General features: G+C 41.9%; 2 protein-coding genes across 3 annotated transcripts in view; one reads left to right on the top strand and one right to left on the bottom strand.

The window, feature by feature from the left end:
* The window catches only part of LOC126268170 (sodium-coupled monocarboxylate transporter 1-like), a 112,419-nt gene extending 98,733 nt beyond the window's left edge, over window positions 1–13,686 (top strand). Inside the window, exons 12-13 of one of the 2 annotated variants that reach the window (XM_049973762.1) lie at window positions 2,148–2,323; window positions 12,771–13,686. In XM_049973762.1, the coding sequence (XP_049829719.1) occupies window positions 2,148–2,323; window positions 12,771–13,041 (447 nt within the window). In that variant the 3' untranslated portion in view covers window positions 13,042–13,686. The remainder of the gene's footprint in view (window positions 1–2,147; window positions 2,324–12,770) is intronic. The other variant, XM_049973761.1, reaches the window with a different exon arrangement.
* Window positions 1–26,954, bottom strand: part of LOC126268175 (opioid-binding protein/cell adhesion molecule homolog) — a 2,429,635-nt gene that overhangs the window by 685,451 nt on the left and 1,717,230 nt on the right. The gene's annotated exons all lie outside the window — the stretch shown is intronic.

Here is a 26,954-nt window from a genome sequence, read left to right as displayed (position 1 = left end):
ACAATATTGTAACAATACCTAGAAAGCGCATTTTTGGGGCAAACATACTCTTTTTAAATGGAATAATGCTAATTGATTTTAACAAATTAAAAGTTGGCTACATCACAACGTCAGTGGTGTTGGTTGCAGGATTGTAGTGCCAGCTATTCACGTGATGCACTTGTCAGTTACGACATGCACTTGTTGTTCTAAAGAACAACAAGTGCATATATTAGTTTTGTCCGTTCTGAAAAGTAACGAGGGAGTTGACCAACACAGGTTGTGTGCAAAACAAGTATTAGCACCGGCAATGCATGCCCTAAGTTTGGTATGGAACGACTGCTGCAAACGTGCTAGTGTTTCAGCAGAAATGTCCGAACAGGCTGCGGTAATACGTCATTGAATATCATCGGGTGTAGTTGGTGTGTCCTATACACCGTGTATCAGCTTTCCTCACAGAAGAAAGTCTACAGACATAAAATCTAGTGAACTGGCCGGCCAATGTATACGTCCTTCCCTCCCAATCCAACGATATTGAACCAATTCGTGAACATACACTGTTCTCAAATGGTTCATATGGCTCTGAGCACTATGTGACTTAACATCTGAGGTCATCAGTCCCCTAGAACTTAGAACTCCTGAAACCTAACTAAGCTAAGGACATCACACATATCCATGCCCGAGGCAGGATTCGAACCTGCGACCGTTGCGGTCGCGCAGTTCAGACTGAAGCGCCTAGAACCGCTCAGCCACAGCGGCCGGCACACGCTCTTCTACTTCGTGCACTGTGGGCAGGACAGCCATATGTTAGTAGCATAGGCTACTCGTATTCTGCAGAGGTACGTCTTTTAGCTTCCGTGGAAGATGGTCTTAAATATTTGTGCGCGTTCAGTGTTCTGCCTATGAAAAACGGACCTATGAGCTTATGAACTAATGATTTACTATACCACACCATGCATTTACACTCCATGGGTGCCGACTATCCACTTGACGAAGCAAATGGTGATTGTCAACAGACCAATAGTTCAGATTTCGGCGATTTGCCTGGCCATGATTGGTAAATGTAGCTTCATCACTAAACAAGATACATGATACATCTGGAGTATCCTGCCTTAATGCCCATGTACAGACGTTAACTCGATTCTCATAATCGTCTGCATGCAGCTCTTGGTGGAGAGAAATGTGATGCTGATGGAATCTATGATGATGGGGAATGACACTAGCCTGACTCATGCCACTTCCTTATACGATTGCGTGGGAGCTGACGTGCGGATCAACTGCGACACCAGCAGGGAAATTAATTTCCCCCGCTTCTGTCGTCACTTGTTTTTTTTCTTTTACGTTGTCTATGTGTTACACAATTACTATCACGTAACTGGTTTAAGAGGCTCACAGGTAACTGCTGAGATGGTTGACGTCTGTTGGGATATCTGGCCGCATACACCTTACTAGAACGAACTGCACTCTTCCTGCTCTCTTTCTATACACCCTGAGCATTTCAGCGTTTATCGGATTGGTAAATCACATACTCTACTGACGACATGATGCTTGGACTGTCAAACACTAACCGACTAGCAAGTCGCAGTGTTCTCGATGAACTCAGAAGGGGACTGATAGCCAACATAACAAAATCGTATCTACCGAATACGCAGGTTGAATGGCACAAACAAGCGTGGAGTGGATACATTTCAAAATACCGTATCTAGTAAAAGACTCTCACTATAATCCTGCAATAAATACCACTGAAATTCTAATTAATCCTACTTTTAGTTTGTTAATATCAAAAGGCATTGTTCCACTTAAAAAGTAGGTTTGCACAAAAAATACACACTTTCAGTTTATTGGTTAACAATTCGAGGCCCTGATTGCGAATCCATTCTGTGAAAACCACACGTCAATAGCACTTTCCATTTCCGCAATAAATGCGGTGCAAGTTTTAGATGATTCACCCTATTTTGAAAAAAATGAACGTTTAGATTGTTATTTATGTAGATTAGCAGATGTGTTCTGCATCCCTCATAACACACCAACTGATTCAACGCATTGGAAGCAGATTTTTGAACATTTACATATCGAAACAGCATTTCCATTGGTCAACATAATTATATATTACAGTTCTGCTGATTGAATTAACTGCTTCTCGCACTTCATTACTACTTTTATTACAGGGTGCTGCTGTTGGCAGCTTGTTGGGTATGGCGGCTGTGGCAGTAATTTTGTCAGGGGCGCAGCACGCCGTTGCCACGGGCCGCATGAAGTATCCCGCGCTACCCACCTCCGTCGAAGGCTGCGCGGCGAATTTCACATCTACCCTCGAAACAGTCGCTCAGACAGGTACTTCAAGGTAAGCTAATTCATTCAGCGATACTCTCGGCTACAGTGGTATCGCCACTTTGCTGAAGCCCTTGTATGTATATAGTAATTTTTTAATGAAAACTTGTCTTTAGTGAAGATTGCCTCTGACGTATTAAGGATTCTATGCATATAAATGTCGTATATATCGGTTTCAAACTCAGGTTATTTAGGTTTTTGAGGGATGGTAAAATCTAGAAAAGCTTTTTTAGCGTCAAATACAAATTCTGTTCTGCATATATACGGAGTGTACGATGTTTCCAGCATCAGTTTTCAAATGAAATTTCAAAATTAGAAGTTGTCAAAGACATTTTCCACAAAAACACCAATTGCACTCTGAATCAGAACTGAATTGTGTAGTTTTTCCTAACGATTCCAAAATCCACAGAAATGTAGAAGTCATCTAACATTAAAATGAGGCTCTACAGCCGGCCGCGGTGGTCTCGCGGCTCTAGGCGCGCAGTTCGGAACCGTGCGACTGCTACGGTCGCAGGTTCGAATCCTGCCTCGGGCATGGATGTGTGTGATGTCCTTAGGTTTAAGTAGTTCTAAGTTCTAGGGGACTGATGACCACAGCAGTTGAGTCCCATAGTGCTCAGAGCCTTGTGTGTGAGGCTCTACAATGGCCTATGACGACTGGTCAGGTTTATTTGCATGAGGCTGGATTTGGATGAACTGAGGAGTTTGTATAGATACCTATATTACAAAAATTTATGCAGGTATTCTCGTGCGCGCCCTTGTGTGTGTGTGTGTGTGTGTGTGTGTGTGTGTATGTTTTTCCACACCTCCTCCTAAACCACTGTACCGATTTCAACCAAACTTAGTACTCGTACCTCTCACTGTCAGGCAACAATCACTGTGCGTATACGAACGACGTACCTATCGTAGTTCAGGAGATATGACGTCATAAACAAGGAGATGGGTGAAAAAGTGCCACATCACGCACGACGTTCAGATTTATTATTTCTGTGCTAGTAACCCCAAAACAACAAATTTATCAGACAGTGTCCATATACGCTGTTGACTGTACCTACAAAATAATATCATTGTACGACACGTAGTCCAAGAGAGATGAGGTCATGAACACTGGCGGTGGTGCGTGATAAAATGCCGAATCAAGCATGAAGTTTTAATACTTTATTCTTTTTTCCTAAGCCAATCTTACAGTCGACTCAGCTTAAGGAAATTTCTGACACCTAGTAGAGCTTTTGACAGCATTAACTGCTAAAGTAATAGGCTTCTATAAACTATGAAGAGATGGCGCCACATGTACGTTTACAAAATCACATTTTAGACACGCGAAATAGCTGCGCCCAGCTGTCTGTGAATGTGTAACTACAAATACTGTTTATAATCAAGTTCTACGTTAAATAACCATTGCAGAGAACTTGTATTTTGCATACTACGTTTCCTAACTGTAATACTGTACTTACACAATTGTACATTATGCGTATTTCTACGTACGACAGTTTCTCTGTTTAGAAAGTGGTTTAACGTATTCGTGAAAATGAATGTTTTCCATACTACACTTCCAACACACCTCCTTATTTTGTTTTCCCTTGTAATGGAAAATTGTCAAAATAAATGCCCGGGGAATGCTGGGTTCAGGAGCTAGTCTTAAAATGTGGCACAAAGTCAGTTTCACTTATTTTCTCCCATTATATTTCTAATTTAGTTATGATGCACTTATATGAGGAAATATACAGTCGCTCGGAAAACGGCATTATTAAAAACTGCTTCAATTCAATTACCGGGAAACAATGCTTAATAGTCAAAAAGTTTCTGACGTAGTGAACTCCAAATTCGGCATTCTGGAATGCTGTTATATGGTAGACTGATTAATTACATTGACATATCAGTGATAAGCAAGAATCTTATTTGTTCCCAAACACAGAATGCTTATGTGATGGACGGAGATGGAGAAGGACCAATTATCATAGTCATGGACGCCGCGCCTGCAAACGTTTGACTCTAAGTTATCGTATATGAATTGTCGCATTTGACCTACTATTATGTCCATCTCTAAATCACTGCTTTCTTTCCATAGATCCACTGTGGCAGAATACTTGTATCTGATGTTGGCTCATTTTCTTTGTACTCAGATACAATGGGCTCCGCATCTTCAGTGACACAGCGAGAGAATTTTAGGCAAACACTGTCTGTTGAATTGAAAGACCCGAAAACATGAGAAACATCAAAACATAATGCATTCAGGCATCTTTTGTAATACAGTATAAGAAAACGTAACAGTAGCCAATATGCAGTTCAGTAACTCAAGTCCCACATTCCCATAACGATTGCTGCGAACATTGTGGAAATCACAGACTGTTGTACTGGCTGTATATTAAGGGAAGTGACTTGATGTAGCATTTTACGGACTATAAGACACTTTTTTCTTCGAAAAATTGCCTCCAAGATTCAGGTGCGTTTTATACTTGAAATTAATATAAAAGTAACAAGTTTTTTGAGTGGCCATCCTCCGCGGGAAGCATAGAAATACTTGTAAATAAAACCGCCTTTTCTTGATGCAACTTAATTTACTTTCTCCAAAGACGTTTCGCTTTTATCTTGCTTTAAGGCACCAGTGGGATCTATAACGATAGAGTTTTGTTATTTTTAGATTATCAAGCAGTTCACTTCGCGATTTTTTATGTAAATAACTAATTACTTACGGTTTGCTGTGTTTTGCGTTGCCTCTCGTCTACTTGTCGCACTAAGACATTATTATCGACATGAAAGTACAATTTTGTATTCCGAACTTCTTCACACTGTTCATCATATTTCTCCTTTTTTGTGGCGTACTATTATTCTCTTGCCACTCGATACAACTGTTTCATCGGACATTGTGTTTTTAACGTCGTAAATATTATATCTTCGTTACGTGTTTCTTCCTCTTTGGCTTGTAATGAAGTTACAATGTAAACGCTGTTAAAAGCACAGTATCGGGAGAAACAGCTATATCGAGTGCCAAAAGAACAATAGTTCATAAGAAGAAGAAACACGGTGAACAGTGTGAAAATGTTCGGAATAGAAAATTGTGCTTATGTGTCAATAATAAAGAGGCAGTGCGACCTCCAGACCGGATAAGAGGAAACGCAGATCGCAGCAAACCGTGGGTAATTAGTTATTTATATAAAAATTCGTGACGTGAACTGTTTTATAATCTAAAATCAACAAAACTGTATCGTTATAGGACTCTCTCATTGAGTCTCTCCGGCATCTCCCTTACCTGAGATTTGTCTTTTGCGGTGATTCCACTTTAAACAGCTTCCTATGCATACTCCTAGACATTTTATAGAAGTGACTGGTTTCAGTGATTGTTGTCCAAGGATGTAATCATGCAGCAATGAACCTTTCTATTTATGTGCAAGAAAAACGTCACATTTGTTTGTATTGGGGATTTTTTGGACACTCCTTGGGCCAAATGTTGACATCCTGCACGCCTTTCTGCATTTCCCTGCAACTTTCTACCTTTGCGACTTCTGTGCTTTCAATATCACGGAACTTACAACGTTGTCTACTATGTCACTTGTATACCAGGTGATTATAACTAAAGTTCCAGTTTCAAACTACTAAAAAAGAACCGGTGCTCAGAATGAGGTCGAATTTGAATAGAATATCACCGAAGAAAGTGGAAACAAAAAAGGAAAATTAACGAAAATTTTCCAAGAAAATGGCGATATAGGAGGCAGAATATGCAAAATAAAATACGGAGGACATACGGCTGTTCCTCAGTTTGCCTCAAAACAGTTAAATTCGTTGTCACTGTTGTTTTTCATGCGGTCTTTGGCCTCAAGACAATGAGGCACGACCCTGCCGTGGTGGATGAGATTGCCTAAGCAACAGTGCCAAAACTTGTGCTGTTCAAAATGGTTCAGATGGCCCTGAGCACTATGGGACTTGACATCTGAGGTCATCAGTCACCTAGAACTTAGAAATACTTAAACCTAACTAACCTAAGGACATCACGGACATCCATGCCCGAGGCAGGATTCGAACCTGTGACGTAGCAGTCGCGTGGTTCAGGACTAAAGCGCCTAGAATCGCTCAGCCACAACGTCCGGCACCTGTGATGTCATGCAAATTGCAATTGTGTTGGAATTATCTGTCATTTTTAACCGATCCCATTGATGCTACGACGCTTGCAGCGCAATCTAATGGGCAAACTTTCGTTATATATTTTTGTATTTCCATAACGTATTCCCCTTCTTTGTAATATTCCGTTCAAATCTGGCGTCATTGTCAGCAGTGTTTCTTTTTTTCCTTTTTTTTTACAGCGTTTGGTATTGGAATTTAATTGCAATCTCCCTGTACTGGTCCTATAATACGTCCATGGGGTACGCCTGAAGTTATTTTCACGTCTGAAGACTTCTCTCCATTGAGAGGTGACAAGCTATGTTTGTTAGTCAGCGGTCCAGACGCTAGTACACTCCTGGAAATGGAAAAAAGAACACATTGACACCGGTGTGTCAGACCCACCATACTTGCTCTGGACACTGCGAGAGGGCTGTACAAGCAATGATCACACGCACGGCACAGCGGACACACCAGGAACCGCGGTGTTGGCCGTCGAATGGCGCTAGCTGCGCAGCATTTGTGCACCGCCGCCGTCAGTGTCAGCCAGTTTGCCGTGGCATATGGAGCTCCATCGCAGTCTTTAACACTGGTAGCATGCCGCGACAGCGTGGACGTGAACCGTATGTGCAGTTGACGGACTTTGAGCGAGGGCGTATAGTGGGCATGCGGGAGGCCGGGTGGACGTACCGCCGAATTGCTCAGCACGTGGGGCGTGAGGTCTCCACAGTACATCGATGTTGTCGCCAGTGGTCGGCGGAAGGTGCACGTGCCCGTCGACCTGGGACCGGAATGCAGCGACGCACGGATGCACGCCAAGACCGTAGGATCCTACGCAGTGCCGTAGGGGACCGCACCGCCACTTCCCAGCAAATTAGGAACACTGTTGCTCTTGGGGTATCGGCGAGGACCATTCGCAACCGTCTCCATGAAGCTGAGCTACGGTCCCGCACACCGTTAGGCCGTCTTCTGCTCACGCCCCAACATCGTGCAGCCCGCCTATAGTGGTGCCGCAACAGGCGTGAATGGAGGGACGAATGGAGACGTGTCGTCTTCAGCGATGAGAGTCGCTTCTGCCTTGGTGCCAATGATGGTCGTATGCGTGTTTGGCGCCGTGCAGGTGAGCGCCACAATCAGGACTGCATACGACCGAGGCACACAGGGCCAACACCCGGCATCATGGTGTGGGGAGCGATGTCCTACACTGGCCGTACACCTTTGGTGATCGTCGAGGGGACACTGAATAGTGCACGGTACATCCAAACCGTCATCGAACCCATCGTTCTACCATTCCTAGACCGGCAAGGGAACTTGCTGTTCCAACAGGACAATACACGTTCGCATGTATCCCGTGCCACCCAACGTGCTCTAGAAGGTGTAAGTCTACTACCCTGGCCAGCAAGATCTCCGGATCTGTCCCCCATTGAGCATGTTTGGGACTGGATGAAGCGTCGTCTCACGCGGTCTGCACGTCCAGCACGAACGCTGGTCCAACTGAGGCGCCAGGTAGAAATGGCATGGCAAGCCGTTCCACAGGACTACATCCAGCATCTCTACGATCGTCTTCATGGGAGAATAGCAGCCTGCATTGCTGCGAAAGGTGGATATACACTGTACTAGTGCCGACATTGTGCATGCTCTGTTGCCTGTTTCTATGTGCCTGTGGTTCTGTCAGTGTGATCATGTGATGTATCTGACCCCAGGAATGTGTCAATAAAGTTTCCCCTTCCTGGGACAATGAATTCACGGTGTTCTTATTTCAATTTCCGGGAGTGTATTTTGTTCGTTAGGTGGCAATGCGGGGTTGCATCGAACGCCTTCCGTAAGTCAAGAAGCACGACACCTACCGGAGCGCCTGTATCTACTGCTTTCTGGGTCTCGTGGACGAGCAGACCGACCAGGATTTCATACGATTATTGTTTTAGGAACCAATGTTGATTCCTACAAAGGAGATTTTCGGTCTCCAGAAATATCATAACACATATACTGTGGCTTTATTGTCTAGAGTGGCGTTATTGTTGGTGTAATATGTCGCGTTAGCTGTGTCCCAGTAAGAGAAATTATTGTCGATCTGAGCTGAATCTGTGACTGAAGGGAAGTCATTTACGTTAGGCTCCCAGGTGAAGGACTTGTTTAGGCGGAAGCGCGAGAATGAAGTGTGTGTGGCTCAGGCACTTGTGTGGAGGGCGCTGCTTGTGAGAGATTTTGCCGGCGCTGCATGGAGAACTCGGGTGCAGTTGCTTTAGCCACGCAGAGCTAGCACGAGAGAGAGATAGACAGAGTGAGAGAAAGAAAGAGAGAGAGAGAGATAACATCAGACATACATCTCTGTAGTTCACTATCTTTAGTCACGTTTCGTAAACTGACTCACGAAAATGGTAATTAAAAATTTTCTTGCGTAAGGCTTATTCCAAGCCATGTGGCCCTCAGCCTACTAGTCAGTTATTACTGTATATTAAGTTGCATATTGATCACATTGCTTTACCTTGGAATGTTTTATTATAATCTGTTAAGTACCTGTAATTTTCATGAATTAGCGTTCCGAGACGTTAGTCGGAATTTCTTGTAATTTTCCTTTGTGTGAATGCAAATGATGTTACTGCAGAGGCTTCTTGGTCTTATATTTCGTAAATGTTTACGGCTTTGTTACGCTGAAATGTGTGGTAGGTTCGGTGCATTTTAGAGAGTAATTTGCACCACATGGTGTCTAGGGATCGCCAAACCATTTGTCCTACTGGGGAGTGATTAATGAGAAATCTGTGCTCCTTTTACAAAACAGAATGCCTTCGTGTTTCCTTTCAATTGATAAGTATTTGAGTCAATTGTTTTTATTTTGTTAAATATGGAAAACAGCGTCCTCCATGGTGTGTATGTGCGTGTAGAAGCCGATTGAACGACTGGAGGTTCGATTTATAGAGTTAACTCTATAATATACATCGAGTAACATGTTATTCATGCTGTTTTTGAATTAATATATAAAAGTAGTGTTCGTGAATTTGTTTCTAGAATTAAATATCCTTCGTTCCCTAATGCTTTGTTCTGGGTCGAACCATATACGAAGTTTGAAGGACTAGTGTGCATTTAGCTTAACCTGATTCGAATATTAATTTATTGCGTGTGAATAATACAATCGCACTTCGTTTCCTTTGATCTTATTGCTCTGCACGGAAGATGATTTTTTTCGCATTTGTTTATCAAATTCCGCTCATTATCTCTCCTTTGATTCCATTCTATTAAAACGGATCTTATGTCTGAAAATTAATGTACAGGCTGAAAGCAAAAGAACTTTACGTTTGCTAAAATTCGTTCAAACGAAATGTTAACTTTATTCGCTTTCATCCTCTTACTATTAATAGAATATCTCAGGAAATTGTTTTGGACGTGTTACAGCCTCAATTCACTCTTCGTGTCACACGTCGACGAGACGATACCTTTAAACTTGACAAACCTCTTGCGGAATGTCGGTGATGATGAACTCTGCTGTAGCTTCGATTCGCTGCAGTAACTGCGGCAAGGATTCTGACAAGGGTGGGACAAACACTGCTTTTTTCATAACCCCGTAAAATATTCACAAGGGCTTGACTCTGGCTGTCGCGGTGGATATCTGCATCACTCGCCATCGTCAGCATCTGCATGTCCGAGCCGTCGTCCAGGTAGCTGTTTGGTTAGGTGTTTCTGTACAGTTAAGAGGAAAGGAGGAGGCGCAAAACAATGTTGCAGGACGTAGTCGGTGGAGTCATCTCGCAATTGAGGAAGAAGGCACAAACGAATCATGTCGAAGTAGCAAATGCTTGCGAAGAGCTTCTCTATCTTCTCCCTCAACATTACACAGATCACATTGACCTTTAGCGAAACTCGTTCGTGTTCGATGGGTCTTCTGCCTCATGAACTTTGTGCCGATTAACTTTGCCATCAGTGTGAAACGTTGCTTTTTCACTAAAAATTCACCTCTCAGACGAGTCGTCATTGTCCCTGCTTTTTCTGGAACCTCACCTCGATAGCTTGTCAACATCTCGGCACAGAATACAGAACGAGCAGTCTCGTGGACTGAGTGACTGGGCCAGCTGCAAGGTGTCATGTGCAAGCGTTTACGCGGGATACTTGACCTGTTGGTTCTGCAGTCTGAATCTCTCGAATGACTCGAGGTGATGATTTCTGTGGTTCCGTTACAATGCTGCCCGAACGAGATCAACATTTTGCTTCGACACAGGAGACCGACTAGCACTTTTGCATTTTCAGTTGCGGTTGCAGGGCTCTTCTTCACAAACTGTTCGTGCCGGGCGTAAATGGAGATTGCTGGGAGTCTCGTAGTGGATGTTTGTGCGGGATACTAATTAAACAGCAGTTATTGACTCCCTTTTTGCCATGTGATGGACACACCAGCTGTTCTGTTCTGAAACACTTCATAATTTCTGCACTAGCACTCCCCGGTGTTGGCTGCCTGCAACAAAAGAAATGGGCTGATACGTAAAATGAAATAAAACAATACTATGCAAAAGGGCTGAAGTATGAAGATGGTAGTTATACCGTTTCGTTTGTACAATTATGTAGATTTCATTCATGATTATATGTTGCTAGCGTGTTATGGCTCAAATGGCACTAAGTACTAGGCGACTTAACATCTGAGGTATTCAGTCCCCTAGACTTAAAACTACGTGAACCTAACTAACCTAAGGACATCACACCCATCCATGCCTGAGGCAGGATTCGAACCTGCGACTGTAGCAGCAGCGCGGTTCCGTACAGAAACGCCTAGAATCGCTCGGCCACAGCGGCCGGCCCTAACGAGTTAGACAGAGAAGATTTGACTTAAGAGATGAAAGCTGTTAGAAAATACGTGCACAGGGACAAATTCGTCTATGCTGCAATCACTTCCTTCAGGGCATTTTTTTCTGCTGGGACGCTGACTAACAAAAAAGAAAAGAAAACCAGCTGTAGAGTGGTTTTTCCGCTAACTCCGCTGGTCTGTTAAGATGTTTCAGACATGCACAAAAATCTTCAAGATGCCTCTTTCAAGGCGTTAACAGCAAACATTCTTCGTATTTACCTCTTGCTACAGATGTAAGCTGTCAGAAAATAGGTGCGCAGGGGCAAACTGGTCTATTGTGCGATCACGGGCTTCCAGGCATTATAGTCGTTTCAACATTATTTTCCAGTGTGACGCGGGATAAGAAACAAAAAATAAAAAAATCATCTATGTCGCATTTTTTCCGCTAACTGCAGGTCTTCTAAGATGTTTCATGTATGCACAAAAATCTTCAAATGAATATTTCAAGGACCGCTGCGTATCTGTACCGCAGATAACATAACGGCTAGCAAAGCAGCCTGCAAGCACGCACTTCTCCCACAGTGCATAGGTGCGTGGAATAGAAGAAACAATACTAATTATGTTGTCGAAAAAACGAGACCTTTATTACAGACGTAACAGTGATTGAAGAGGTTAGACGTGGAAGTAGATATTGGGCATCCTGCCTTATGGTCACTGCACGCTAACCTCATCGGTCGGTTGTGTCGTCACAAAAAACACTATCACACCAATATGCTGCATTTAGTCCACAATGATGCCGTATGGTAGTTCACATTACAGAAACTGATCATAGTGGCCAGACGATGTGGCCGAGCGGTTCTAGCCGCTTCATTCTGCTGCTGCGGTCGCAGGTTCGAATCCTGCCTCGGGCATGGATGAGTGTGGTGTCCTTAGGTTAGTTAGGTTTTATTAGTTGTACGTCTATGAGACTGATGACCTCAGATGATAAGTGCCATAGTGCTTAGAGCAATTTGGATCATAATGCGCTCTGAAAAATAGCTTATATGCTACTACTCTTTTCAGTTTCCGCGTTCTGTTGACAGGCAACCAGCAACTTCATTAAATTTCTTAAGGCGTTTATTCACTATTCTGTTACACTATTTATATTAGGCGACTAGTTTCAAACCTGACAGGTTCAATTCCAAGTTTCGCCTACTGGGGCTGCAATTGTAGTGCTTGATCTTAATAATAAACATCAAAGTAGCAACACATGCTACTACCGCAGCCTTTGGCGTTCATGAGGCATACTTTCTGTTGCTTTTAGGTCTGAATTTCGTCTGACAGCTGCTCACGGTTGGAGGTTAACATTCGATAAAGATGGGTGCTACGGGTAGGCAGATAGGTGGAGGGGTGCAGGTTAAAAGGGGGACACATGTACGCCAACGTCATGTGAGTTTACAATGTTCTACACCACGTCTGGGTTCTAATTAATTTCTTTCTTGATTGACTCAAATATTGTATGTAAATTCTGAAATTTGTTCTCTTTTTTTCTGGTAATAATTTTCGATTTAGTTTAATTTTCGGCCACATTTGTTGAGTCAAGTTTGTGTGTCCGCAGCCCAGCAACAGACGACGTGCCGCTGTTGTTCCGGCTGTCGTACCTGTACTACACGCTGGTGGGCGCCGTTGTCATGGTGACGGTGGGCTGGACGGTCAGCTGGCTGACGGGCCCTCTAAAGCCGGGGGACGTGGAGCCCTCGTTGTTGGCGCCGATGGTCCGTCCTAAACAGCGGCGCCGGGAAAACGACGCCACCGACGCCGAGCCGGCAGTCCGTGTGGAGCTGCTGCAGCAGACGAAGCACCAGCCAGAGACGCAGGGGGCGGCCTAGAGGAACGACAAGGGGCGACGATCTCACTCATAAATGCCTTCGTCTTCCAAATGTTTCCCTGGCCTGTGGATCTTAACATTTCTCCATTCTCAAATGATGGAAATAAGTTTCAAAGAGGACAACTTTGCCACCCATAACCAGGACACCCTCTAACATTTCATAAAAGTTTCAAGATACTGGTACAACGTTGACGTGAGTTCCTCGATCACCAGCAACGTGTGTATACTGCACAAGTGAAGCAGGCCGTCGGTTTGCATGTACACAGCTACACGTTGAGAGAAACTTGTGGAATACTGGTGTAGTTTCCCATCTATTAATATGGTAAATCAATATAAATGGAACAAAAACTGTCCAAGTGCGAGTAGGACCCACACTCTGAGGGTTCTGTACGGATTATGTATATGGATAGTTCATCCATCCTGGGACTCTAGAATGTCCACAATTATTGCCTCTTGTAGGTGTCCACACTGGTACATCAGTCCCAGGAATTCCAAGGCTTTAGAGAATGTTTCAATAGTAACTTTAAAGTTCAAATTTCTTGTGATTATTTCGCATTTGCTACAGTAATCTTTCATTAATTTCACTGATTCTGGAATCATATTACTGAATACTGTTTGAATTAGCTAAATTAAAGTTTAAAGATCAGAGGGCGTAATTTATTGCAACCCTATGCGCTTATTCTTCACTTATGTTTTAAATTACAATAATAAATACTCATGTCCGGTATTTCACTTGAAATCACAGTGAATTTCGAAATTAAGTCAAGGAACTTAAATTCTCGTAGAAACTAAAAGTAGGCGTTGTACTAATAATTAATATTCTCCTCGCTTCATGACAAATTTCATAGTTGTAGGTCAACCGAAAATACTCTGTAGGTTTTCGTGAGTGAGTTTGCGGGCATCAGTATATGTGACACAAATGACGGTGATATTTTGACTGCATTGATTTAGCACCTTAAATTTTTTACCATAAATTTCAATCTGATACGTCTATGGGTTCCTCAGAAGAAGGTGTCTTAACAGACTGTCAGACAGACAATCGCATATGAACTGACATGAACAATAAATTTTTCGTGTGATGTAATAACAAACCAACGTTTTCCGGATTTTTCCCTTTAGTTGTACTGGGAAACTTCGCTTATTGCACAATAAGTGCCCGATAGGTTTTGACAAATGAGTTTGCACGTATCAAAATATGCGACCTACATAGTCATATATTTTCATTGCATTGACTTGGAAGCTAAAATCCTTTATACCGCCAAGCAACCGTAGACCTTAGTATGTGACATAAATTTCAACTGGATGGGTTTATACGTTCCTGAGGAAAAGGGATTTTAACAGACGGACAGACAGAGGGACAGACAGACAGACGGACAGGTAACAAAGTAATCCTATAAAGGCTCCATATTTACTGATGATTAAAGTACGCAGCCCTAGAAAACAATAGACCTGCTCTAGATATCACCAAGACGAGATTGTGTACTATTTCCGATCCCATGGAGTAATTATCTGCATTGGGTAGGCCAAGTTGCTTTTCGGGAATGAAGCTTATATTAAATATATGTGAGTAAAAATAATCGCCACTTAAATCATCCGCCGAGCTCTATTAGGAAACTAGAATACTGAAGTATATTTAGAAAGTAACAAAAAATTTGTAATAACATTAATTTTCACATTTCCGAAACTAGGATTTTCATTTATTGGATAAGCAGTCATCAGAAACACAGCTTTTCTGAGTCTTCTCCACGTTTTCAATCAGAGCGTCCAACACATCTCTAGCTCAAGTCTCTCTCTTCACCAACTTCTCCGCAGGTGCGGCACAACTCATTACGCTCTATATCATATGTGGTACTGATTTCAATGCACCAGTAGATTCAATGTCTTAGTCATCAACGTCATCTTCACCAGGGGTGGAAACATCCAAAATCTCCAGTGACTGGTTTTTCCTCCTTACTTTTGGTTTTCTTTTTTTTCTTTCTCTGGCTGCTCAGTAAACCACCCCGTACTGTTCGTCCATTCTTATTCTTCAGTCCATTCTGTTGTTTCTTTTCAGTCCATAATTGCTTCCACATTTCAGCTTCTATTACCTTCTTTTTCACCGTTACCACAGCCTGTCATTACATAATATCTTGAGCAGATTGTGTTTGTAGACTGTTGTATTTAAAAAGCAAATCCTTGCAATGAAGCAGTGAATTGAAGATTTTAATAACATATGAAGATAGTAATAAATGATGATAACAATAGGCCTCCCTTCTTACTTTTCCTCTGGTCAGTTTTATTGTCTTATATGCATTTCACAAATCAGATGTCACCTCTCTTCTTATTTCGATTTGTTACAAGAATCAGAAGGAGGTAGATATAGTCGGAATTTGTCGTATTTATCATTAGCTTCAGGTACTGAGTGCTTACTATCAGCAACTGCGCACAGTTACCCAGCTCTCCCTGGCATGCACGTAACAGGCCGTAACGCACGAAGTTAAATCGGTTCCCATCCATCAATAACGAAAAAGTTTTCTGATTGTTTCCTTCGGTTGTGAGGTTAACTGAATTCACCTTCCAAACCTATCAATAGAAATTCCCCATGCTTCCATACCACCTTGCCTGATATTTACGCAAACGTACAGAAATGGAACTGGCCTCATTGCTTTAACAGAAAGAAAACCAATAGAACGGTAAAGGCAATGTGTTGTGCACAAAGAGGTAACTGTTTCAGACCTAAACTAATTCCCTGCCAAGATGACGAGCAAACATTTTGAATGAATAGAGCTGTACACGTCCTTTTAAGGAGTGCATTATATCTTATAGGAGTTACCACACATAAGGAATACTTGTCCTTGCCAGTACTTCCTGTGAAACCTCCTGCAAAAATTAGCGATACGTTTGCCAAATAGGAGGCCAATGTCTGACAATACAGCACATTTGCACATACATATTTTTTAATTACTGTGAAAAAATTTCAGAGATTTCTGTGTGAATTTGAACATATAGCTCGACCAACTCTTCTGAGAAACGTGTGTGAGAGTACCCTTTTACCTAGAGCTGAAAGATTCATTAAAATATTACATAACTAGAAAATGCTAGTTTAGTATCTCGCAAGTTAAAAAGTTACAGCACTATCCAGGAAGTGAAGGTTCCGTTCCTTTGTTCGTACTTTTTTTCTGGAACCTCACCTCGATAGCTTAGATTATTTATGAAATAAACCCCTGTGAAATAATATTTTTCCCTTCGATGTTATGTCTTCCTCCCTGTCCTCGTCTACTCGAAAAGCGATACGTTTTTACTGAGAACTCAAGCGTCTCTAGATCGGATGTATTTCGACTTCATTTGTCAACCGTTGTCTCTTGCGTCTGTTAATAGTTACAGTTCGATAAGAACACCCAGAATGCCTTGGAAGACAACGCACACGAAGACATTGTCTTCTTGTATAAAGACGAATGTACGTTAGATTTTTCTGACGGGATGAAAACAGTGAAGAATCTTGTCGCATCTTACATCGGCTTAACAGGTCCCTGAACTCCAGAAAATTAATAGACATAACTGTGTCTCTACATAGGTGTCGTGTGGCTTCGGAAAGGACGTATTGTTGTCAAGAATAAAATAATAAATTTGAGTCTCTGGTGAGCTTTATTCCCCAGCAAACTCGTATTTTAAAGAAGTAGCTTGTTTACATCAGTGTGGATTGCGTCACTTTTGTCCTCTGTACGAAACAGCATCATTTTGGACAATGATAATCACAAGTAACTTTGTCCCTCATAACAAAAATAATCGGTATTTTAAGATAATGAACACAGTTTTTTATTATTGTACCAATATTTTTAATTTGCTTCCACTTATATCTTTCTCTCCGTAACAACGAATTTTTTGTAATTTGTGTACCTGTGGTAGCAATTTAAGACGCTCGCTCTTATGGAGAACCTCGGTGATTATCGTTTGCGAATTAATGTAATAGTGGTATTCCTTACATCGACGCTGCCATTGCAACGAATATTGCAACATTCCTCGTAAAATTAAGTGATGAAATTTTCTTGGCGTATCCATTAGATATCTTTCCCCGAACCCATCGTAACTATGCCAAGTCATAACACAGATATTTCCATGATATCAAGCACCTGAGCAGGAATCACAGAAAAGCAAAGAATCGAAGTATCCAGTAGAGCACAAAACAATGATATGGAGCTCAAATTCCGTATTATTCAAGTACTTCAACGTAAAATGATGCACAGATAGATGTGTGTGAGCAGTAATATCTTTCTTGTAGATGGAAGTTAAGAATCACTAACACGAGTTTCGTAAGGGAGCAAGAGACAAATTTTAAATATAAAACGTATGAATTTCGACGTATAAAAAGAAAGCAGTACACATTAATAGACTTTATTTTTAACTATGACTTACAGATTATTCACAACGTGACAAAGATTCAGAATAAGCTCACATAAGACCCATCATTAAAATACTTGCACGCAGTTACAACGACACGTCATTAAAATCAAACATTCACATCGAATACCTGAATACCAGACAATATTCATACGAACCCCATAAATTACATGTTATTGGTTACGCAAGCAAATAAAAGCAGTAACTTATATATATATGAGAGCCTAGACGCTCATCCTCACAACAAAAGGACACAGATTCACGGACAAAATGTCCATTGCCGTGAAGTAAGAACAACGCGTTAGTCGCATACTTACGGAGCATATATATATATATATCAACGTTATTTCCGAGAACAATACATGCAATGAAAGTACTTCCGTTTTTCCGTGCTATCGACAACCGACCTGCTATTAATACAAACCCGTACAGGCGATAGCAGCGTCACCTGGAGAGGAATGACTGCTAGTCAGATACTCGAACGATGCATGTAGTATCAACGAGCGTTCTGTCCGTGTGTAGAATGGGAATCCTCACGATCTATCTGAGGTTGTCAAGGGCAGATCGTGATGGCCCAGAGGCTCGGCACGAGCATTTTGGAAACTGCACCACTCGTGTGTTCGAGGAGTGCTGTGGTGAGTGTCCTCAACACGGGGCGAAACCTAGGTGAAACCACTAACAGACATCCCTCGGACGTCTTAGGCTAGGCAGACTGGTAAATAGAACAGCGGAACAACGTCAGGCTTCAATGCGGGGCAGAGAATATGTGTGCCTGCACACTCAGTGCACCGAACACACCTAACGATGGACCTCCGCATCCGACGACCCAAGAATGTGCCAATGTTAACACCACAACACCGGCAACTACGACTAAAATGGACACATGATCATCGGTACTGGACGCTAGTACAGTGGAAGAGCGCTGAATAGCCTGATGAATACCGATACCTTCTTCATCATGCTGATGAGAGACCGCGAATCCATCGCCTCCCAGGAAAACACGTCCTTGACATCTGTATTGCGGGACAGAGATGAGCTTCGGTGTCTCCATTTTGCTCTGCGGAAGATTCACATGAGCACCCATGGGTCCAGTAGTGCAAGGAATCATGAATGCCGAAGAGTATCGTACACTGGTTGCAGACCACGTGCACTATATGACCATGTTTTCCGGCTGCAGTGGCATTTTTCAACAAGATAATGCGCCATGTCAGAAGGTTAGGAGTGTGATGGAGCGGTTGTAGGTGAATTGCAGTTGGTGTGGTGGCCCCCGACTCGACAGATTTGAACCCAATATAACAAATCTGGGATGTGACTGAACGTGGCGCCACAGTTAATCGCCCTCATCCCTGAGATTTACGCTAATGGCAACATACAAACAGAGACACACACACACCCATGCCCGAGGTAGGACTCGAACCTCCGGCGGGGGGGGGGAGGGGGCAGTGTATGTTGCATGTCATTTCCTCTGAACAGATGGCGAAACTGATATGGTCTGACTACATGACTGTGCTAGGACCACTTAAAGCACTTAATTTGCGTTTAAATCCGACAGCTGTTCTTATCAGAGAACAATGGAAAACGGCTAATAATTATTTTATTACGTTTTTACTACAAAAAGAAACTCGTAATTTTCTGTTCGTTCTGATAAAAAAAATGACGTTTGTATTTCATGCAAGTGGCTCGATGGAGAAAGCAGTTCATACATTTTTTCAATGAGTGTTTATCAGATCTCTGGCCGGCACCTTTCATCCAGGTGATCAGGGACTTTTCTGGATTATGTACAGGCAATGACGTGATGATACTGTGAAGCCAGTAACAGTAGTTGTTACACTGTCCCTGATCATCAGGCTTAGCACTCCGCTTCATTGAAAAGTAAAACACTCAGCCGTTTGCTTTTGCACAAAGGTGACATAGTCTTGGATTACTGTACATGTACTGTGATATCCATTAGATTCAGGTGGTAATTGTTTCTAGTTTTATACCAAAGCAGAATATGCAATCACATTTAAATTTGAATAAATGCAGAGAATTGGAATGTAGAAAAAAAAGTAAACGGGCAGAGATGGATGCGCAATTTAACTACCCTACGAAACACTCCTAGTGCATACAACGATCCTAATCACATCTCCAGTCTGTATTGGTTCAAAATTTCCTTTCCTTTCGTTCAAGCAATGCGAGTGAGAGTGAGGACAATAAATGTTCATACCTTTACACTTTCATCCCAGACTATATACTTGATAATCTTGAAAAATTGCTAAGGAAGAGCAGGATAACTTATTTTAACGGAAAAAACGGCGGGAAACGTGGATGAAACATGGTCGTGAGCCTTACAGAGAAATAACCACAGCAGGAAGCAGTGGAACATAGAAACTAGACATTAAGAGATTGGAATGTCGCTTACCGAAAACAACTAGGAAACTGATGTTCGCGCCATTCTGGAATGAACGAACTGCGATTACCTGAAACAGTAGAGGAAACAATGAGAATTAATTACATTAACCGCAAAGGACGTTAGTAGTTATATGTATACATTCATTATTAGTTAAAGAGAATACGATACATCACATACACTTTGAAATAAAAGGAACTTTCTTAGTAATTATCGCAGCAGGATACAAACAGTGCTCTTGATAGTTATTAGGAAGATAACGTATTTTAACCTGGTAGAGGGAACAACTATTGATACGATGATTAGTGTCTAATAGATCTTATCTGCTCTCATAAAATCAATAACATACATACAGACACACACACACACACACACACACACACACACAGAGAGAGAGAGAGAGAGAGAGAGAGAGAGAGAGAGAGAGAAAGAGAGAGAGGGAGAGAGAGAGAGAGAGAGAGAGGGGGGGGGGGAGACGAAGTGAATGCTGTTCATACATTGAGAGTAAAACTTACGGTGAATCAGATAAAAAATGTCGTAAAAGCTAGAGAGGAAGTTCATCGGAATGAAAGCACCAGAAGCCCCTGAAATAGATCATAGCGGAGAGGTCGAAACGTCAATTCTGTGAGAAGAAACTGGAGGGGCTTACGAAACGTACTAATAATCAAGATGAATAAACGTGCCTTCAACTACAACGGCTATGAATTCCAGCAGACTTTGTAACGAGCATATCTTCAGTTTGTTCTGCAAATTTCCCAACATACTCACACCAATTTCATATCTTGCAGGAATTTTTGACAAAGTTGTATGTGTTTTGTTGTTTCCTGTATTCGTTTCATAGTTTTACGTACTTGAATATGTAAACATAAAGATTGTATTAATTGCTACTATTAATCTTTCAATGTAATTATAGATAACATCTATGTATTTTTACGAGCTTTGGCCCAAAAGGAAACCTTTCATCTACTTAAAATAAAAAAATTGTCATTGCAGAAGTAGGAGTTGATGAGCAGCGGGACTAAAATATATTTAGATATACGGATGTGGCACTCCAGATAGTTAGTGGAAAATGAATTATTTTCCGAAATGCAGGGCAGTTTTGGTAGCGGTGGGAAGTGTGGAGTTTGCAAGCTTTCAGGGACAGTGCACTGTCAGAGAGAATACAATGCTGGCCATTAAAATTGCTACGCCACAAAGATGACGTGCTACAGACGCGAAATTTAACCGACAGGAAGAAGATACTGTGATATGCAAATGATTAGCTTTTCAGTGCATTCACATATGGTTGGCGCCGGTTGCGACACCTACAACGTGATGACATGAGGAAAGTTTCCAACCGATTTCTTATACACAAACAGCAGTTGACCGGCGTTCCCTGGTGAAACGTTGTTGTGATGCCTCGTGTAAGGAGGAGAAATGCGTACCATCACGTTTGCGACTTTGATAAAGGTCGGATTGTAGCCTATCTCGATTGCGGTTTATCGTATCGCAACATTTCTGCTTTCGTTGGTCGTGATCCAATGACTGTTAGCAGAATATGGAATCATTGGGTTCAGGAAGGTAATAAGGAACGCCGTGCTGGATCCCTACAGCCTCGTATCACTGGCAGTCGAGATGACAGGCATCGTATCCGCAAGGCTGTAACGGATCGTGCAGCCACGTCTGGATCCCTGAGTCAACAGATGGCGACGTATGCAAGACGACAACCATCTGCACGAACAGTTCGACGACATTTGCAGCAGCATGGACTATCAACTCGGAGACCATGGTTGCGGTTACCCTTGACGCTGCATCACAGACAGGAGCGCCTGCGATGGTGTACTCAACGACGAACCTGGGTGCACGAATGGCAACACGTAATTTTTTCGGATGAATTCAGGTTCTGTTTACAGCATCATGATGGTCGCATCCGTGTTTGGCGACATTGCGGTGAACGCACATTGGAAGCTGTATTCGGTGTATCACCCGGTGTATCACCCGGCGTGATACTATGGGGTGCCATTGTTTACACGTCTCGGTCACCTCTTGTTCACATTGACGGCACTTTGAACAGTAGACGTTACATTTTCAGATGTGTTACGACCCGTGGCTCTATCCTTCATTCGATCCCTGCGAAACCCTACGTTTCAGCACGATATTTCTCGACCGCATGTTGCAGGTCCCGTACGGGCCTTTCTGGATACAGAAAATGTTCGACTGCTGCTCTGGCCAACACATTCTTCAGATCTCTCACCAACTGAAAACGTCTGGTAAATGGTGGTCGAGCAACTGGCAATACGCCAGTCACTAGTCTTGATGAACTGAGGTATCGTGTTGAAGCTGCATGGGCAGCTGTACCTGTACGCGCCATCCAAGCTCTATTTGACTCAATTTCCAGGCGTATCAAAGCCGTTATTACGGCCAGGTGTGGTTGTTCAGGGTACTGATTTCTCAGAACCTATGCACCCAAACTGCGTGAAATTCTCTCACATGTCAGTTCTAGTATAATATATTTGTCCAATGTATACCCGTTTATCATCTGCATTTCTTCATGGTGTAGCAATTTTAATGGGCAGTAGTTTAGTAAGCTACGCGAAAAGATGAGAAAAACTCGAACCTGTTAGAAGGTGATTGTTTCGCTATTATTAGACTAGCGTACTAATATATCGAAACGAAGATTTACTGCAAAAGTCGACATAGAAGATTTCACAAGTTGAACAGCCTCGAAGGGAAGAAGACTTACAAGAGAGAAGATTTATAAGGGATGATCAAAAAGTTTCCGTTTGAGTGCGTTGTTGCAGCGTAAATTGTTTTGGTGCAACACTATGGAGAAAATTTAGAGAACTGGCATTTGAAGCTGACAGATGATTATTAGTAGTACCTTACGGTGACTTTTGGAGTATCTATGTGTTGTAGCTGTAGAGTCCGATGTACATATAAGCACCGACATTAGGAGAAGTATTCTGCGGCAATCGTGTCTCTACGACGTGCGTGCGCTAAATGCGGAAACGAAGTCTGGCGAAGTTATAACCAGGACCACGCTGTTATTGTTTTCTCTGCCGTCGAAATACGAACACTGGTAGACATTCATCGGATAATGAAGAATATTTATGGGGTACCACCGTTGTGGAATGGTGCGCTGCAAGGGTGCTGCAGCTTCATGATAATACGAGTCTCCATGTCACACATTTGACAGAAAATTTGCCCCACCTCAAGTGGGAGACACTCTAGGACCCGTCCTGTAGGCCTGATCTCTCCCCATGCGAAGATTTTGAACAGTCGACGCATAATGTCGGACGAGGTTGTGCAGCAGGCAGTTATGGACTTCCTCCAAGACAAAGTGGGTAACTACACGGGTATGTTCAACTTGGTTCGTCGGTGGTGGAATGATTGTTTCACTGGTGACGGCGGTTTTGGCTGACGGACATACCGATTCTGGACTACACGGCCAACGAACGGAAAATTTTTGCTGGCTCTTTATATTTCAGTATCCGGTGTAGAAGATATCAGAAGGAGAAGCAGACAATACATAGAGCAACCTAGAACTAGAAGCTGTCACTTCAAGAAAACGATAATATAGAGTGATCCCTTCGAGCTGTATAACGAGTCGTTTTCCACGTTACATTGAACACAATAGACACTGAACATTACCCGTACTGTACTGCGATTGAAAATTTATAGTTACTGTTTTGTGTGTTGAGCCGCGAACTATTTCAAAAGAAAGCTTGAGAAGTGTCAGGGCCAAAGGTGAGACTTCTGAGGTGAAACGGCGATGCTGCGGTGGCAGCAGTTTCCTTCGCTGCGGTACGACTTAACATGAGACAATAGCGTTTCATACGTTATCACCCAGCCACAATCTTTGTTCCCCATAGCGCGAAGAACAGTGTCTTTAACCAGCTATTAAGTAGACGTGGGTTACGTCAGAAGAACTGTGTTAACATTCCTTAAGAAATTAATTAATACAATTCCGTAGCACATCAGTTATACTACCGGCATAGAACTGTTCCTTGTACTTAGAAATTACAGTCATAACAGGATATGTTCAGCATTTAGATAGTGTAAAAAATAACGTGGAAACTATTGTTGAAATAGTTTTTGCTTAATACGCTCGAAAATGTTGTAATAAGACCGACAGTAATTTTACTTAACAAAACGAGGTTAAATATGTGACTTATGATTCCCATAACAAAAACGCAAGGGTTACCTTAGAGCCACTTAAAAGTTCCAGGTGGCGTTCTGAAGTGCTTTCATCGTTCACAGTGAAACCTCCCAAAGCAATATATTTGTGTAAGTTCTCATGAAACTTGGTCGAGTTAAGTGTAACCTCCCAACAGTTTATTTGCGTAACTTTCCAATAATCCGCGACTAACACCTCAATAAAATTGTGACTCATATATATATATATATATATATATATATATATATATATATATATATATATATATATATATAACCTTTCAACAAAAATCTCGTAATGTAACGTTTCAATAAGTAACATAATATGAACCTAAACTGGTTAATCTGGACGTCAGCAATGCTGCGTCATGGCCCTGAAAAGTCATTCTGAATAAACTGAAAATTCGTACCTCAACTATGTCGCCGGATAACGCGTATATATCTGCTCCTATAAGAAATTTTTCTGGTACAGCCCAGAGCATTGCTGGCCACTAGATTTTGTTATGTTTAAAAAACTGATTTTTCTTTACGACAATCGCGCTGACCATGGATAGGAGAAATTAGTAAAATCTTTAAATTCAGATGAATGATTGTCAAAAGTTATCTTTAAAAGAAAGATTATTATTAAAATATTAAAAAAACATTTACATGGGACTTGATATAACGATAGCACAAAATCAGTTGTTGCAAACTACATATTCGCGTGGCAATAAATAATAATTTTTGCTTTTACCTTATACTACATCGCTCAGGCACCGCCATCGTTCTCCACGACAGGACGCAAGAGCGCTCTGTGAGCTATACAACTCGACAACTGCTCTCTTACGAGCGACCTGACCCAAATACCCGTCTGCGACCTACCACTTCTACTGCTGCCGACACTGCTCTCTGGTCTGCGATTCTATTGTAGCTTACATATCGGAGGCAACGCATGAGAAATCCATCGAAGTTACATCTGCTCGAGTGCGCTAGCAGTAAATTCCTTAGTTTCGGACCTCTTACAACTGCTTTAAACGACATTTAATACTATGATTATCGAACTGTAGTTAAGATTTAGATATTCATAGGCAACCGCGATTTTAATAGGCAGCATTCTGTCATCATTTTCTATTTAAATTTATTACGCAGTACCGAGCAGCCTATGCACGCAGGAATTGCATATTTATTTACTTGATCTTTTAATAATATATACTAAACATAACACAGACAGCACTTGATCTCACAGCCATTTCAATAGCAAACTGCTAACTTCACAGTAATTATCATTACAATAGACCTTCTCATATACATATTTATATCTATTTATGCATATAATTATTATTCATAGGAGTGTCCGTGAGAGAGTTGCCTTTCTCATCCCCGACAGACGTAAGAGGAAAGATACCCCCCAGATGGTTTCATAGGTATATTCAGTCAGCCCTGAAGTATTCTGCACTAACCTCAATCTGCCAAAATGACTTGATACTTTGAATTAATGATGGTCAGGAAGATTTAGTTGCGGCCACGTTGTGCACCAAGGTATTGTGGCAATTTAGTGGACACTTAGTGTCTATCCGTTACAGGCGTTGAGGCGAGAGTACTGATTCCATTATACTTCTCAGTGGCAGCGGGAGATGATGATGTTTACTTCAACGGCTAAATAATATGTAAGTCTTAACTAACACAGCAGCAGTAAAAGCTGTGTGATTTAGTACGAGAAGAATCGGGATAGGACCTTTTTAACTTATGCATACAGGACGTGATTTATTGATTCACAGGCCACTCAAATTATACAGATGCCAAAACTTGCATCTCTCTTCATGTCAAAGTAAGAGAAAATTTACTTGGAAAATATCATTATCGTTTCTCACCCCTCACATGCAGTGCTAAATGCGCATTCTGCAACTTAAATATACAATTATCAGAATGGGACTATATACTACTTCCTTGTTTGGTGTATTACACAGCTAGCCGCAGAGCTCTTAACGACGTATTCGATGCATAATAGTTCTCAATAGATGCGTTTACAATATTGGACCACACAATATTTATGTCACTTATGTTCTCACGAAATACCATTTTATAGATCTTTATAATAGCCACTAGCCCACTGATGCACCGTTAGTGTACTACTGCTAGATCTTCGGAGAAACTAATGAAAAGTGGTTTATTACTTGAAGAAATACAGCAATCAGACACTTTTCATATACGAGTAGCTTCATTTATGCAAAAGACACCTTTCGGGTTTTCAGTCTTCTACCACCTTGTTGCCTGATTATATCTACGTATATTTATACAGAGTGTTACAAAAGGGTACGGCCAAACTTTCAGGAAATATTCATCAGACACAAATAAAGAAAAGATGTCATGTGGACATGTGTCCTGAAACACTTAACTTCCACGTTAGAGCTCATTTTAGTTTCGTCAGTATGTTCTTCCACCTACGCTCAATGGAGCACGTTATCATGATTTCATACAGGATACTCTACCTGTGCTGCTAGAACATGTGTCTTTACAAGCACGACACAACATGTGGTTCATGCACGATGGAGCTCCTGCACATTTCAGTCGAAGTGTTCGTACGCTTCTCAACAACAGATTCGGTGATAGATGGATTGGTAGAGGCTGACCAACTCCATGGCCACCACGCTCTCCTGACCTCAACCCTCTTGACTTTCATTTAGGGGGGCATTTGAAAGCTCTTGTCTACGCAACCCCGGTACCAAATGTAGAGACTCTTCGTCCTCGTATTGTGGACGGCTGTGATACAATACGCCATTTTCCAGGGCTGCATCAGCGCAGCAGGGATTCCATGCGACGGAAGGTTGAGGCATGTATCCTTGCTAACGGAGGACATTTGGAACATTTCCTGTAACAAAGTGTTTGAAGTCACGCTGGTGCGTTATGTTGCTGTGTGTTTCCATTCCATGATTAATGTGATTTGAAGAGAAGTAATAAAATGAGCTCTAACATGGAAAGTAGCGATTCTGGATATATGTCCACATAACATATTT

Source organism: Schistocerca gregaria, chromosome 4, assembly GCF_023897955.1.
Source record: "Schistocerca gregaria isolate iqSchGreg1 chromosome 4, iqSchGreg1.2, whole genome shotgun sequence".
Taxonomy (NCBI): domain Eukaryota; kingdom Metazoa; phylum Arthropoda; class Insecta; order Orthoptera; family Acrididae; genus Schistocerca; species Schistocerca gregaria.
The sequence above is the reverse complement of the archived record's forward strand: the minus strand, read 5'-3'. Positions and strand labels throughout refer to the sequence as shown.